General features: G+C 37.7%; 1 protein-coding gene across 1 annotated transcript; it reads right to left on the bottom strand.

Annotated features, from left to right (window-relative positions):
* Positions 1-3,666: 3,666 nt before the first annotated feature.
* LOC128736267 (uncharacterized) lies at positions 3,667-14,295 on the bottom strand. The gene is made up of 2 exons (XM_053830743.1): positions 14,182-14,295; positions 3,667-4,788 (listed from the first exon to the last, which is right to left on the bottom strand). The coding sequence occupies exons 1-2, from the start codon at positions 14,293-14,295 to the stop codon at positions 3,667-3,669; spliced, it is 1,236 nt and encodes a 411-aa protein (XP_053686718.1).
* Between the last annotated feature and the right edge of the window lie 1,912 nt (positions 14,296-16,207).

Below are 16,207 nucleotides of genomic sequence, written 5' to 3'. Positions count from 1 at the left end.
GCTCTGTGTATAACATAGTGTATAGCAAGAAGCGATTTTCGTTTTCTGTCCATTCAACCCGACTATTCGCTTCTCGTCTGATCAGTTACGTTGTGTTCCATATTAACCATGAAAAAATAGTAAAACTTTTTCATGCTTCATGGGCAGAGAAGAGAAGCTTATCTAGAAAATTTAATGGTTTTTCCGAATCTTTAGTCATAGGTACTTGAGATTTGAGAAAATTATGAAGGAAATTTGATGCTAGTCGGAAAAATACATGACGTTACAACGGGGAATGTGTCATTGGTATATTCATTTAGGTTTCACGATAGCTTGCTGATAGGCGTTTTATGTGGCAGCGAAATATGCAGCGAAACAGGGGGTAAGCATGGCACTCTATAGAAAAAGGTGGTTTTGCAAGATCGTATGGTAAATATTCTCGACCAACATGTTAACAGGTCTAAACTATATTATGGCGGCATAAATGCATTTCAACTTAATTTTTCAAGGATTAGCTAGCCCACAACACCAGTAACCGCTTCATGCAAAATAGACGCATTTAAGTGCATTTATGCAACCGACCACCGTGATAGGCGTGAGAGAGGAAACGCAAAGAGAATCTCACAAATGCACATTGCACCTTTTGAAATGTTGCACGTCATATAATTTCTCCCTCACGGAATCATTGTCTTTATTGTTTTAAGTATTGAGATATGGACTACCAGTACGGTTAATACATAGTAATTTTCTAGAACTGACAACAAGTGGCGTTTTTTAGTACGGGAGAAAGTGGCGCTCCGTAGAGATAAAACCATTACAAATTTCACGAATTTATGGAAACATTCGGTCCAATTCTTCACGATAATTCTAAAAAATCCTCTGTACATATACACGTTATACTGTGGTACATTCCGTGTGGATGTACACCTTGAATTTTTCATACTCAATTTGAGTCGATCCTAATGGGATTGTCATTGGTCATTGAGAGACAATATTTGCCATGCAGCTATTTATTTAATTTGTACTCAATCTATCGAGTAGATCAATCTTTTTCGTGAGTTTTGTCTGGGCTTGCCTAAAATTTGACAAACAATGTGGGAACCACTTAAATTTATTTTTTTTCAATTTATCTTCTTTATTCTCCCAAATTACTCTAATACAAAAACGAATCCATCGTACTGATTTGACCAGTAGCGTCTGTTCATAACTGCGAATTCGTAGGTACTTGCATCGGATGTCAGTGCTCGCGTCGGACTGCTAACCTTGGTTGTTTCAGTTATCAGCATTCGCATCCGCATAATGTTTAATATCCGCATCTACGTCCGTATCCGTGTGGATCACCAGTAACAATTACACGTTAAATTCTTCTGTAAATTCAAATGAATGAGCGTAACCTATTATATTATAATAAATAAAGTAAATGTTGTATAGAATTGGAGCGTAATACAGTGGACCCCCGTTCGTTTGAACGACTCCTCATGCAAACTAACGGGGTTACTTTTTAATTTAAACAACTGGCCACCCTAAATATGCTGAAACTGGCCGCCCTGCTCTTTGTTGTTGTTTTGATGGTTTGATTTAGTTGGCAGTTGCAAGCAGCGAATATTTCATTCTCCGATCGGATTTCCATCATAATCGTCGGATGGAAAACAGATTAAGCACGCTAGGTCAGTACAAACAAGTCGTGTTTATGTGCATTGTGTGCATAAGCAAATGATGTCATGTTGAGAATGACATTTGAACCATTTTTAATTTGCACGTCATGCAAACCAACGGGGTTCAAATTAAAAAGTGTTCAGATTAAAAACGGTCAATCGAACGGGGGTCCACGGTATTTGTTCAGATTTCCAATCCGTGAACTAATCATTTATCTCGAAATACATTCTCTTTCCTTACCGACGTTTATATTTTGTGATTGAATTTTATTCTAAAATTATATTTAATTTAAAAGAAACCTTCCTTTTAGTTTTTGTGTGCTGCTCTTTAAATTAAGACATTAATTCACTCGTTCCGTTGCAGAACTGGAATACATTTCAGATTTCACAACTTCACTTTGCAAAGCGGTGACATTGGTTTGCAGATTACCTAGGGCTGGCAAATTATAATTTTAAGCCCAGCTAATTCATTGTATTCACGTTCCACACGCGATGCATTAATTTTTGGTGCACTAAATTATCCACCTAGCGTGGGAAAAGCGGCCTGTCATCATTTGCCTAAAGACGACTGCTGCAAGTCCTACAGACACGGTTCCTCACTTTTCCGCGCATTCAATTCTTTCGACGCTTGTTCGGGCGCATAAAAGACAGACGACCGCGACACTTACGGCGAGACGAGATAATCTGCGGAAAATGGCCGCTACGCATATTTAGTAATACCAGAGAAGATGAAAAAGAACAAGAAAAAAGTGCAACAGTTGGAAAGAGATGGCATTTAGGGTGGTTTTTGGTGGTTAGTGGCTGGAGGATGTTGTTCGATTAGATCTGCCTGCTTGCGATGGCTTGATTTATTTAGGAAGGTCATTTCGGAAAGGTTCATTTTGCGTTCGCTCATTGAACATGTTTCATATTTTGTTGATGGGTGTACGATAAATTAGTGCTTCGGTTTGCTTCATGGTTTGCCACTTAACTTTTATCGCGATCGAAGATCCATCTCTAGAACTGCTTCCGATTTTTGTTACCCGCAGACCAAACTACTTCACAGAGATGAAGAATTAGTGTTGGTGCATCTTATTGGGAGTCTTTGGTCGTTGTTGCGGTTGGCTTTTAAAACTTTTCGGACCGTTCAGTTAGTGCCTTCGTTATGTATGTAAATGAAACCACTGCACCTTTTGTTTGAGACAGTTTTGTATGAATAAATGAATTTTGCACCGTGTTGTTCTCACAAAATTGGACAATCGCGAAGGAAGATGAATAGTTCATCTTAAGATTGATTAACACAAAACGGGTTTCGTTTTTTTTATTTTCTGTTGTCATCTTGAATAAGGTTTTGCATCTCATAAATTTTGTGGTACGACATTAAGAATGCATACTGTTGAATTGGTTGTAATTAAATATTAATTGAAAATTGCCGACTAGCTTTTTTTTGAGAAATCAATTAGGACTTTGTAGGTATAGAACATGCAATAATATGTAGAAAAATGCAATCAAAGACACAAAAATCCAATCCCTAGGAACCAATCTCTGACGGAAAATAACCTACAATGAATTGAATCAACTGTTCAACATGGATTTTTCTGTTGAATTTTCTTGACTGATTTTTGCTCAATAATAACGTTCAACGTTATGCGTTTGTAGTGCTCTTCGGATGGGGACGATTTCGGCAGTTCAAGAAGCCAGTCTACCATGGCTGACACATATTGTTCTACCAGCCACGCTGGTGGCCTAATTGTGATTTACTTTCCAAGATGATTGGTTTGATTTTTCTTGCTACTTTTTCACCTATTGGCGGTGCTTGAACAGTGATTTACACGATTTATTGTAATTTCAATACCAATAAGGTTGTCATTTATTTACATTTGCCTTTGAAGAAGCTAAGAGCTACACTAGGTATCGTACTGGCAGCTTTTTGTTGCTATAAAAACAAAAGTGAGTATTTGTTTGTTTGAACGCAGCAGGGGGGGGGGGGGGGTTGCTTGCGTTACAATCGTTGTCATCGAAGTCGACTTAGTCGGTGAACGAACGAGTGAATTTAGAAGAATCGATTGAATTGATGACTAACTCCTCTACCAAATCCGGTGAATCCACGACCGTTAGCTTCAGCGGCTGGTAGGTAGGTGTTCTCGGGACCACAGAACGTCTTGGTGACAGCCGGCAGAGTCACGGTAGAGTAAATGGTCTGGGCGTCATGCTGGACTCCAGGGATGGCGTTGGTCACCGTGCGAGTAATGTATTGGACGTCGCGAAGAGTCGTCGTCGCTACGCTGTATTGAGTTTGAATTTGAGCTGGCAGGGACACAGTGGAGTAGATGGTATGATATTGTGCTGGAGGAGCGGGAAGGCGAATTGTTTCAGTGTTGGTGATTGTGCGATACACAGGCGTTGCAGTGGCGCTTATCACTGTCGAGGTTACAGTTCTTGCAGGTTGGGTGACGGTTTGGTAAATGGTTTGTCCCGGAAGCTGTACTGGTGGGGCGGTAACCGTGTCGCGGAAGGTCTGAACCAGCTGCGTGGTCGATGTGTAGTAAGAGGTTGTTGTAATGTATTGCGGAGGAAGTTGAACGGTGGAGTAGATAACTTGTGCTGGTAGCGTTACAGCTGGAAGGGTGGTGGTTACTACGTCGTGAACAGTTTGAACCTTTGAAACAGTGGCCGTTTGTACAAACGTTGAGATCTTGGTGACAGGTGGCAGTGAAACTGTATTGTACACGGTTTGTGCTGGAATAATTTCCGGTGGCAGTGTAACGGTGCTAACATCTCGAATTGTTTGATAGACTGGAGATGCTTGAATTACTGTTGAGAAGTACGTTGATACGCTTGGTGGCAGTGTCTTTGTACTGTAAACAGTTTGGGGTAGTCCAGCAGGCACCGTTGAAGTATAAGTATTGGTTGTTGTTACCGTATAAGGCACCGGGACGGTCGTGGTGTACTCTGACGTAATATAAATTGACGAATATTCTGTGATGGTTTGCTCATCGCGCTGGTAATTGCCTTGCACAGTTTCCGTATATACTTGATAGTCGGTTTGGGTTTGTGTTATGTACACAGTTTGAGCTGCTTCGAATTGACAGCTTGGCTTAGGATAAAAGTAACCATTGAACTGCTCAGCTCCAGCAATAGCAGCCAGAGCCAAAATGATCAGCGCCGCGCGATTCTGAAAGTGCAAAATAAAAAAGTATACATCAAAAGCAATTCCGAAAAGAAATTAGAATGACTTTGCCGCTTTTTGGCAAATGCGTAGACTTCTGTTGAATTAGTGTTTGCAACAAATAGAGATGCTCATAGTTAATGAAATGTGTCAACGAGAAAGCCACGAATGGAACAAAATTACACGGTTTAGGCTGTTCTAACTGCCGCAGGCATTCCTTGGAAATAAAATAGCATTCATTTTTTCTTGTTTAAAATGTAATTATTAGTTTTTGAGATGTGCACGGGCTTTTGTTTAATGATTAACATTATACACAAAAAAAATTATATTAACGTATTTCATAACGTTAATATAATTTTAATAATCGATGAAGTATGATTCTGCTAAATAACCAATAAATTATGCTGTTAGGAAATTACCCGAACAAAGGTGGTGACCGAAAGGTTATATAAAGGTTATATAGTTACTATATAAAGGTTACATAGATTTTTGTATGCTTTTATTGCTAATTGGCAATATCCGGGACAAGTTCGTTGTATCAAACCTTCGAAATCTTCTCTGTAGACATAGAATTATAGTAGGTATTTGTTGTGACATCATCGCGTCATCGGAACGAGCGCGTCGCAAATTGATTCTGCACGCTTGCAACGAAAACCTCGAACTATCCGCTCGTAAATTGGCTGAATTATTCCACATCCACGGCTTGTGGCAAATCACATTCTTTCCAAATAACACGTGTCCAAAGGTGTCCTCGAGCAACGTGGTGAAAATGGCAGGGGTTTCGTAAATCCTATGTCCACAAATCAAGAAGAGGTTCGGTTGGTACCAAGAAGACAGGTTCGGTTGGTACCGAACCGTAACCCGAAGCAGTGTTGGAAAGTTCATAGCAGCAAAAAACGCAATGAGATTTCAAACACATGAAATTTCAACCTTTATCACAAACGTGAAACTCACATATGAATTTCTCTCGCTATTATGCGCGATGTTTCTGTTGCTATGCGATATGAACCAAATTCAGCTGTGAGCATTTTGCTTACTTCTTCCACAGCTGGCATTTCATACAACGAACCAGAGAGCGAAAGAGAATTAACCACCAGAGAAAACATCAGCTGCGAAAAAGCTAGCACACATTCATGAATTAAGATGGCAAACATATTGGCGAAATTTACCTTTTTCCTTCGCGGGAAATGACATTTTCTTAACTAGAAAGTAACAAGCCCAATAAGAATTAGATAAACATGTAATTTAAATGTGCGTTTTAGTTTAAGTTTGCGATTTATTTAGAGTTTCATTCCCTCATGCTTACTCACAGCTACGTATCGCACGAGAGAATGCTTATGCTGTTCAACAAGGAATTTGTATGTATATGTGGATAGCTCCAGGTAGCAGTTGAAGCAAAGCAGAATTTGATCAAGCGGGAAGAAATACATGTGAGTTTTGTGCTTCTTGCTATGAAAACAGAAAAACTCACGTGTGATTTTTTTTATGCATATCATCAAGCTGACATGATTCGCAGTTGATTTTGATTTTTGATGAGTTTTGAGATTTTGAGTTTTTAACATCACTGACCCGAAGTAAAATCTGGAGGCTACGCACGCTCTATGAAATTTAAAGTTCTAGGTACAAGAGTTTGCTGATGAAATACGATTGTGTAACGGCTGTTTCGGACAAATTCTTGAACTAAAATGCCCAGGTGTTCTGTTTTAAAAAGACTAGCAATCTGCAGCTGCGGACTGAAATGTAACGCCTCTGTAACTTCTGGAATCATGAATCAGACAAATAATAAAAACGAGTGCCTTCCGAAGAGATTACGGTTGTTTTTGGAGCAGTATGAGGATGGTAGTACAGCGGGTGTTAGGGGCAAGTGGAGAATGGCAGTCCAAGACCGAGAAGCGTGAAGAAGGCTCCTAAATTCGGCCCAGATGCGAAAAAGTAAGTTGTAGTCGCCGAGAAAGTAAAGTAAAGTAAGTAAGGTGTGGTGCTTGTTCATGATATGCCTCTGAGCAATTCCAGCTCAAAACGTTGAAAAACACGCCATTTTTGACTCGGCTATTTTTGATCGGAATGAAATTTTCCTGATGTATATTCCGGATATTGGATACCGCGCAGAAATTCATTTTTCACTAAAATTGCTTTTTTTTGTCGAGAGTAGCTTTTCTAAAGGGCGTATTTAGACATGGGATTACTTTTCCCTTTTCAAAATAGGTATCATATCTTGAAAACTACCTATTTGATCAAAATGACATTAAAGGAAAAGTTGCAGGAAATTAAGTTCATTTTCAGAAAAAAATTACACTGAAAGAAAAAACTTTTCATAACCATGATAAAAATCATAACATGTCAATTATCTCAAAACCATCCCCTCGGATTTACCTATATTTTTAAAGATACCTTAAATTATGTCCTAAAATCTAAAAACCTAAAATCAATATGATTTGCAATGGCCTTATTGCAAATTTAAAATCTAAAAAAACATAAAATGCCAATTATCTCAAAACCTTCCTCTCCGATTTGCCTAATTTTTTTTAAAGATAGCTTAAATTATACCCTAAAATCTGGTGATAAGCTGTAGATGGACACTTTGTCGGATTTTTTTTTAAATTTGAAGACAAATTTTTCAAAAATATCCAAATTTAATTTTTTTGTAACACTTAAACAAAATAAAATTCCACGCACAATTTTGAACAAATTCTCACATATATATTTTTATTCTTAAACCCAGCCGTTCTCAAGTTATTGCACATTTAAGTGTTTCGTGAATAATCTGCATTTCATTCTGTGGGTAAATTTGAAATTTGCAATAACTACCGTTTCAAAAAATATTTATTTTACCATTTTAGTTTTCTTGATTTGAAGAGATATAAAAGCCCATATCACCAGATTTGGATCTAGAAACATTAATTAAATTAAATGTGCAGCGGAATTAAGCCGATTAAACAATTAACTTTCTGTACCAAGATTTAACATTACATGAGAATTGTTACCCTTGCCAAAGATAATTAATTACATATTTCATTTAGTTAGTGTCACTATACACCTAATTTGATATATTTATCCTGTAGCACTTTTTCTCTGCTTTCCAACACATGTTTTGGTGGTCTTGAAAATCAAATCGGTTGGGGGAATCATGGCGAAAATGGCAATGGCAAATTCCAGCATGGCGGTCAAATCCCCGATGGCCGCCCATTTTTTCACTTCATTTAAAAGCCCTATTCTTTCTCTTTACAAAATAGTGTCGTTTGTAGTAAATTTCATAGCATATGAAAACTGTAAAACTTCTTACAGATAACTGGTTGTTTTATTTAGTTAATGTCAATGCACATGTAATATTATAATTGTTTCTTGCAGTATTTATTCTCAGTTTTCCAATGATGGTCTTAAAATGAAAATCGATTGGGGAGCTCATGGCGAAAAAGCGTTTTTTTTAAATCCATGTTGGCGACCAAATCCAAGATGGCCGCCAAAAAAATGGACTCCATTTGAAAGCCCAGTTCTTCTGCTTTACAGAACTCTGTCATTTGTTGGTGATGGTTTCATTGCAAATTCATAAAATATCCCATGATTTAAATCTCAAGCACAGACAAACAGACGAGACACTCTCGTTAATTCCATCGTCCAATAAAAAACTACTCATTTTTCAAAAAAGCATGTTTCGCAACATGGCCACACCGCGGCGCGCGAGTTTATCTTCGAGTTTTCAGTATAAAACCATACAAATGTAAAAATCCTACAGCATTAAACCCTGCAAATGCAAGCTACTCCGCAATATGCATGACAGAGGGTACTAGTGTGCCAGCAAAATGTGTAGGGCGATGGTTTTTAAAGGATTTTCTTCTATGTGCCATGTCAGTTCGTCAGTGTCTCAAGATTTGCAAAAAATTCTACATTTTTTAAATTGTCGAGGCCCATGACGGACGAGGGGTCTACAGAGACTATAGATTACAGAGGCGCCAAGACACTCAAAACCCGCTAAATTTTGAACAAAAGCGGAGAATTACCTTTATTTATGATGGTACTCCCCGTTTTGTTTCAAAATTTAGCGGATTTTGAGTGTCTCGGCGCCTCTGTAATCTATAGTCTCTGTAGAGGGGTCCACTGTTACGTAGCTGAAACTTTACATCGATTGTTGCTCTTGTATATAATAAAAGGTAAGTCGGTAGACGGCATTAGTTTGACGCTATTTACGTGAATGCAGGGTGACCAAATCGACGTCATCTACACTGTTCAGAAACTAGCATTTGATTGTGTTGATCGTGTGATCGGATCATCTCATCCAGCTTGCTTTTCTGACTAAGCACTTATTTATGCAATCGTAAAATTGGCCAGTTTAACGGCAATTCCTTTTCAATCGTGGTGGTTCCGGAACGGCTCAGGAGTACCTCAAGGAAGCATTTTAGGACCAATTCTATTCTCACTATTTGTTAACGCGACGTCACTCGACTGTTACCCCCTGAAGCAAGCCTGTGCTATGCCGATGACGTGAAAATTTATCTGCTTATTGAGACACAAAAGTCACAGATTGTTTGAGATTGCAAAAACTAGTTGATTTGTCTGCCGAGTGGTGCAGATCTAATCAAATGTTAATTGGCATACAGAATTGCACTGTTATCAGCTTTGTCTGTACCTCTATCATTAGTAAGGCGTACCATCAGCTCGGAACTATTTTCAGAATTCGCAGAGAATTCGGTGATCCTGATACTTTACGTACTCGTTGGTGCTCTCTAGTTCGCACCATTCTTGAGTTAGAGCGGCATAATCTGCCAGCTCTAACGATTCACATACTACACCACGAATGCTAAATAGACGATTCCAGCTGCACTAACGTGTTAAGCGTAATTTCCCTTTCGCAAAAAATGGTAAATACGGCCTTGGGGAACTCAAGACCAGCTCCAATTCAGCGGGACGTTGCCATTACCTTTTTGCCACAAACCCTAGATGCTAATGCGGATCACACATTTCAGACTTAGACTTTGACTACCAACCAAATAATCTTTTGTTGATATAAGGTCCGATCGAAGCATTGTTTTTGAGCTCGCTTAGGTCGCCAAGACATGTTAGCAATATCCAAGTAAGCACGAAGCGAAATATTTGCGGTTAAACGGCATGTCTTAGCTTAATGTGGTTTTCGGCAACTTTTTGAATAAAACATTAATGCATATTTTGAAGGGGACGTCCAATATTTAGGCGTTACTTAAACAACAATTTATGTAGTAACTTTTTGAGCAACCTTTTTGGTTTCAAAACATTAAAGATAAACCAATTTTAAGTAATTTTTCTGAAGATATCAAACTTTTACCTTTTACCCATTTTCAGCAATAGACCTTTGTTTATAAACGACCCCTCAAATCACATTTCTTCTTGTAACATGTTTATTTCAACAGGCAGCTCAATGTGATGTTCTAGAAAATATTTTGCACATCAAAGAGGAATATTTTTGCTGAAGACTGTTTTGATTTATAATAAGATATAACTGATTTTAGGTTAAAAACCGTCTAATGAAAAATCTGAATATCTTAACCATCCGCAAATATCTGCAATTAGTTTGCATACAAATTGTAGGGAATTGTTAAAGTTATCTGCCCAAATGAATATTTCAGGGAATACCTGGGAATACCATGGCTGGGAAAAGTGCGGATTTTTTTTTCAAACATTTTATAACTGAATAAATATGCGTCCTAGCGTCAGTCTTCACAGAAAATATGTATTTCAATATACTGAATAACTTTGTAGAACATTTTAAAGCAATAAAATAATCGTGTGCAAAGTTATTGAGAGTTATTGATTTTTAAGCGCTCTTTTTAACACATCATTATATTTCGCAACCGGTAAGAGATAGATAGTTACTTTATTCAGCAAAGTTGCTTATTTTAGTATGTTCTGCAACTTTTGGAGAAAAAAAAACTTTTTTTTGAAATTATTTAAGAAAACAAAAGTGTGTATCACCCTAATAGGTGAATTCATGGTCACTCTAATAGTGCAGGGAGATGCGCTATATTTTATTATTTTACTTCTCCGAAGACACCACCCTTGAAAAAATACACATTTTTCATCAGACGGTTTTTAACCTAAAATCAGTAATATCTTATTAATTAATGCAGAAAAAGCAAAACAGTCTTCAGCAAAAATATTCCTCTTTTATGTGCAAAATGTTGTCTAGAACATCACATTGAGCTGTCTGTTGAAATAAGCATGTTACAAGAAGAAATGTGATTTGAGGGGTCGTTTATAAACAAAGGTCTATTGCTAAAAATGGGTAAAAGGTATAAGTTTGATATCTTCAGCAAAAATACTTGAAATTGGTTTATCTTTAATATTTTGAAACCAAAAAGGTGATAAAAAGTTTACTCAAAAAGTTATTACTTAAATTGTTGTTAAAGTAACACCTAAATATTGGACGATCCTTTCAAAAGATGCTTAATTTTTTCATTCAAAAAGTTGCCGAAGACCACATTGAGCTGAGACATGCCGCTTAACCGTAAATATATTTGTCTCGAAATTTTAATTTCTGGCCCAGATATATGCTTCTAGTAGTAGAAGAAGAAGAAGCAGAAGAAGAAGAAGAAGAAGAAGAAGAAGAAGAAGAAGAAGAGGAGCAGGAGGAGGAAGAGGAACAAACAGAATACTCCGAAGGAAACCGTTTGCAATTAATTTGTGTCCTTTTGAGATAATAAGGTGTTAAATTCAATGCCCATCTATTCAACTGAGTCGATAACCATCAATTCGCTAGCAGGTTTGGTTTGCAATTATTTTTTAATTCAGTATGGTCTGGTTTGCAATGTAGTAAAATTTTACGAACAAAAGCAATTTCACTAGCGGCAAATTTGGAATGATTTTCTGTTAGTTCAATTATGTCTTATGCGCTACCGTTTTGGCTTAAACTTCGAACACTTCAGAATAAATGGCTCGTAAATATTGTCAATAGGATGAAATCTGACGTTAATCGTATAAAGGACATTCTAACAAACACGATTTGTAGAATAACCAAAAGATTTTTATCCCAAATAGTAGCAATATTAACCTGTATTTTATTCTGGAATGTTTGAAGTTGGAGCCATTACGGTGCTAATGATGGTGTTTCTGATACTTTGAACGTTGCGGAGTGAGAAGAAAACGGAAATGAATAATTTTACCATCATTTATAGCACAGGTGGATAAATGGTTTACGAGCCGCTAAGATCAACAGATTCACAGAAAAGAGCGAATAATGTTACGGTTCCCAACTGATCGAGTTTAAAACCATTAAAATTTACAAAATTATGTAACCGATCGTCTCCTGTATTACAGGTTGCGTTCCTTTCGTATTTCGTGGAAACAAGTTAAACCTGCTATCCGGGAGAATTAATACCGGCTGTCATTTTTTAATGAGATTGTTCTTAATAATCGGACGAGATCTATAGGAAAAGCGAGTGGGCAGCAATCAACACATTGCGAAGCCCTCGAAGCGATGGCAGCCGGATCATCTAACGATGTACAAACGGTATGAAGTATGAACTAATCTTTTTCCATAACAGATCACCTGCGCAGCACCATACAGGATGAGAGGGTGGATGGATGACAAATTACACGGTCGCCAGTTTCCATACCGGGCTGGCTGGATCATGGTTGATCTTCAATTGCCGACGACATTGACATGTGTTAAAAAATGAAGGCGGCAGAGATTGCGCCAGCTGACGAATGGGTTGTACTGATTAAAACTTTATATTTTGAATGTCGCACACAAAATGTTAGCCACCTGGATTCGGATGCAATCTTCAGCGCGGGAAGTTAAAGAGTCAGTACTCGTTTCAGTGAGAACCGTGCTGCCGAGCTAAACTTTTTGGCTTGCCGGACGGCGCGTGTTGTTTGGCTTTGTTTGAGTGACATATTTATGAGCACGATGTTGAACTTATTTGAACTATCTAGGTTGTACTTGTATCACTGATTTACATTTTGGTTTTTGCGCAATTATGAATGGTTAAAATAAATAGTTTTTATAATTTCTAGAATGAATTGCTAAAATTATTATCTGCCCTAAATATTTGTCTTAGACGTTTTGTATTTAATTGTCATTTTCATGACTTGTAACTTTTTATATTTTTTATACACTGAAAATAACGAAATGACAGATCGAATCAGTACATGCAATGTGTCAAGTGATTTTTACTCAACATTTCAAACTAGGTAATGAATTAAGATTCACTCTATTTATTCTGTGTTATTAACTATTCTCGAATATTGAAATATTTTTGCATATTATCTGTATTACCAAGCTACAGGGTATGAAATGAGGACGGCAAACGAGAAAGCGACCAACATAGCTTTTGACAGCTCAAGCTCCTACCTAGCGCCTCCACGCCGCCATACCCGGTAATACTCTATTGAGTAGCTTAGCTAGGAGGTGCGATGCCGCGTGGTTCCCAGATGCCTGATCTCAAAACTCAAATGACGCAATTATATTTCACTCGATGGATTGCTGGTGAGATTGTTCTATTTTTGCCCATATATACTCCATATACACTATATATACATACTTTATTATTGAATAAAGCTTCCTCATGATCCTTACTGTTTGCCTTGCCCTACTAACACGATATCCTCTGTTTTCCTGTAATATCTATGAAAGTAGAATGGGTTCCCTGCACTTTCAAAAGTAGATGCTATCACTAACATTCCTACTCACTTCCCATGCGGTTGTTCGGACGTAGCCAGGTATATAATGCGATTATATAGCCATCTACGATGTGTGCAACCTCATATGCTAATGCTAATTATCTGTATTACCAAGCTACAGTTCTTTTTCAGGGTAGTCGATCATGAAAATTAACATTTTTGCAAGCTACATGAACACATACAATACTGAGGCAATTAGTTTTTTTTACCAAAATTTGACAATATAATTGCGATAAAATTGTGTTAGATGGTGTGACACTTTTGACCACTATTACGGAGTTCGATAACAAATTGACCAGTCTCATACAGAATTTCATTAATAACAACAGCTAGCCAATATTACCACCTTTAGTCACGAAATCCTGAAGAAGTCGTTATCGAACTTTGCTGAAAACAATTTTTCCATTAGCACGATCACGTCTTCTAGATTTCCCTATTCGCAAAGTGTTGAACAGAAATTAACACCAATAATGAACACAACATTCCGAAAGAACATTTCACCTCAACATTTGTTTCAGTCCAGTAAGTTGGAACTACATTGCCAGTAGTCGACAAACGGTTTCAACAATATCGGATGTCCATTTTTCCACTCACCATCGTTGGATCACAATTTCAAGTTCTGATGTCTTCTCAAGTTTCAACCTCAGAGATTCACTTTCAGCCGGTAGACCACGCAAGGGCAAATATTACACAACCAGCCTCCGTCACTGTATATCACTTTCGTTACGTTAGTCGCTCAGCGGCGATCACCTGAATCCGCTGTTGTCCACTGCAGTGATTTTTTCGTTCTGTTTGCGAGATATCGAATTTCACACCTTCTAAATCGCAATCGTTCTGGACGGATGCCGGTTGACAATCTGTCATTTACCGTTCGCCCACTATCGGAAAAGAACATGCACACGCACACTGGATGCGGACGATCCTGCCCAATTGCCACTATGGAACTAAGCCGCTCGTTATGGCGCTGGTCTTATTTATATCTAATTGGTCAAGAAGCGTCATCAAACTGCACGCGAGCGACCATCAAGACGCGCTTTGCTGGACATCTCCATCATCCCAGCGAGCAGCGGTGGCGTCGTCATATCGTGAAGAATTACCCACTTGACAGGCTTTGGGCTCTGGCTGGAGGTTTGATTTGTGATGTATGTGAGGGCATCTGTGACGATGGTCGCGTCTTTGAGTTTGAATAACTTGAAATTTCGTTCTGCAGCTCGAAGAAGGAGGAGGCAAAGACAACGCATAAATGACAAGTGTAAATAAGGAATGACATAAATGGAACCAATGAATAATAAGAACATTTTCTGTAGGCTAAGGGTAAATGCTGTGCATTTCCGGTTTTTCCGATTTTGAATATTATTCATCAATTTTATCGTGGTTCATTGAACATTATAAGCAAGAATCACCGGCAACAATAAATGGGATTGGCTCAATGTATCAGTTGTTAATCAGACTTATTTATCTACTGCAATTGTGTAACCCTCTAATGGCAAAACCTACTAAAGGGATTGCAAAACAATCCAGTTAATGATATTTTTCCGTGGAAATACAATCAAGCTAAGCTTTGTTGATTTTCATGCAAAAATAAGCTGAACGAACGGCACGTAAGAAATAAATTAGAGAAGATCTTGAATTGTTCATACCCAAAACTCTACTCATATATTTTCTCTAATCAGATATATTACAGCACTAAAATAAAGCATGTAAACTGGACAGTAAGACGATGAAGTTGATTTTTTAAATTGTATTTCAAAAGCATATTTTCGAAAATTGAAATTACATATATTCAAGGAATAAAATCCTGTGCAATTTTCTTGACTTTTTGTAGTTTGGTGGAAAACTCTTGAGCTTGTGTTCCGAATGTTGATATGTTGATACCAAAATGTCAAACAAACAGGTTTGAACACATTTATCATTCCAGATGGAGGTAAAAAAGAAATTCCTACACGATTCTAAGGCCTTAAATATGAATTCGCTCAATTTCAACCCATCGTGCAATCAGTTTACTTAGTTCTATTGGTGTTATATAAGTTTCCACATAATGATTTCGTATATTAATTTTTCGTAAATTAATTTTAGTCACAAAGTAATTTGGTTTCCGTCAAGGACATGCCACTATTTCTCAACTGGTGCATAAGGTGATAAAATTTTTTTTGGTTAAGCTATTTTCTGGTGATGCATCACTGGCCTGGAAAAAATGCATTCTAAAGCTTTTTCGTGTCCAAAATATTATAAACCGTTTAGCGTATGGGTTGCTTAATTAAAACTTATTTATTAGATTATCCCATTTTATCATACCCACCGACCATTTCCTGTATTCTATATTCACTGCCAAGCAAGAAAGGATATTGGTTGAAATTCATTGTTGCAGAAAATCGTGGGTACTATCAAATCAAATCAAAATGTTAACAGTTTGAACAGGGAAAGAGTTCAGATTTTTCTTGATATGTGATGCGATCCAGCAAAGCTACGAAAATTCATTTTGTTTTGCGAAAACAACCGTGAGCAATGTTTTTTCGCATTCACCACGAGATATGAGATATAATTGACCCTTCCTCTAACCCATAACTTTTTTAGTTAATCAGACTGTAGTTTTAAACTACTGGATGTAATTATAGTTGGTATTACTTGCTAATTACCCCCTAGCTAAGCTAGGAGGTGCGAACTAGAGCGCCTGTTCTCCAGGTGCGGGGCGGCTCACACAGCGTCTGTCTTGTAACGGGCGGCTGAATATGAAATGCTGTATCCCGCAAGCTATACCTAACATGGCAGACCCATC

The sequence above is a fragment of the Sabethes cyaneus genome, chromosome 2 (assembly GCF_943734655.1).
Source record: "Sabethes cyaneus chromosome 2, idSabCyanKW18_F2, whole genome shotgun sequence".
NCBI classification, from domain to species: Eukaryota; Metazoa; Arthropoda; class Insecta; order Diptera; family Culicidae; genus Sabethes; species Sabethes cyaneus.
This window is presented reverse-complemented; position numbering and strand designations above follow the sequence as displayed.

What these genes read in the sequence shown, in the direction of transcription:
- LOC128736267 (XM_053830743.1), bottom strand. Translation starts at nt 14,295, where the DNA reads ATGACAGATTGTCAACCGGCATCCGTCCAGAACGATTGCGATTTAGAA. An exon ending in GTGGACAACAGCGGATTCAG is followed by an intron (nt 4,789 to 14,181) that starts GTGATCGCCGCT and finishes TTGCACTTTCAG; the next exon opens with AATCGCGCGGCGCTGATCAT.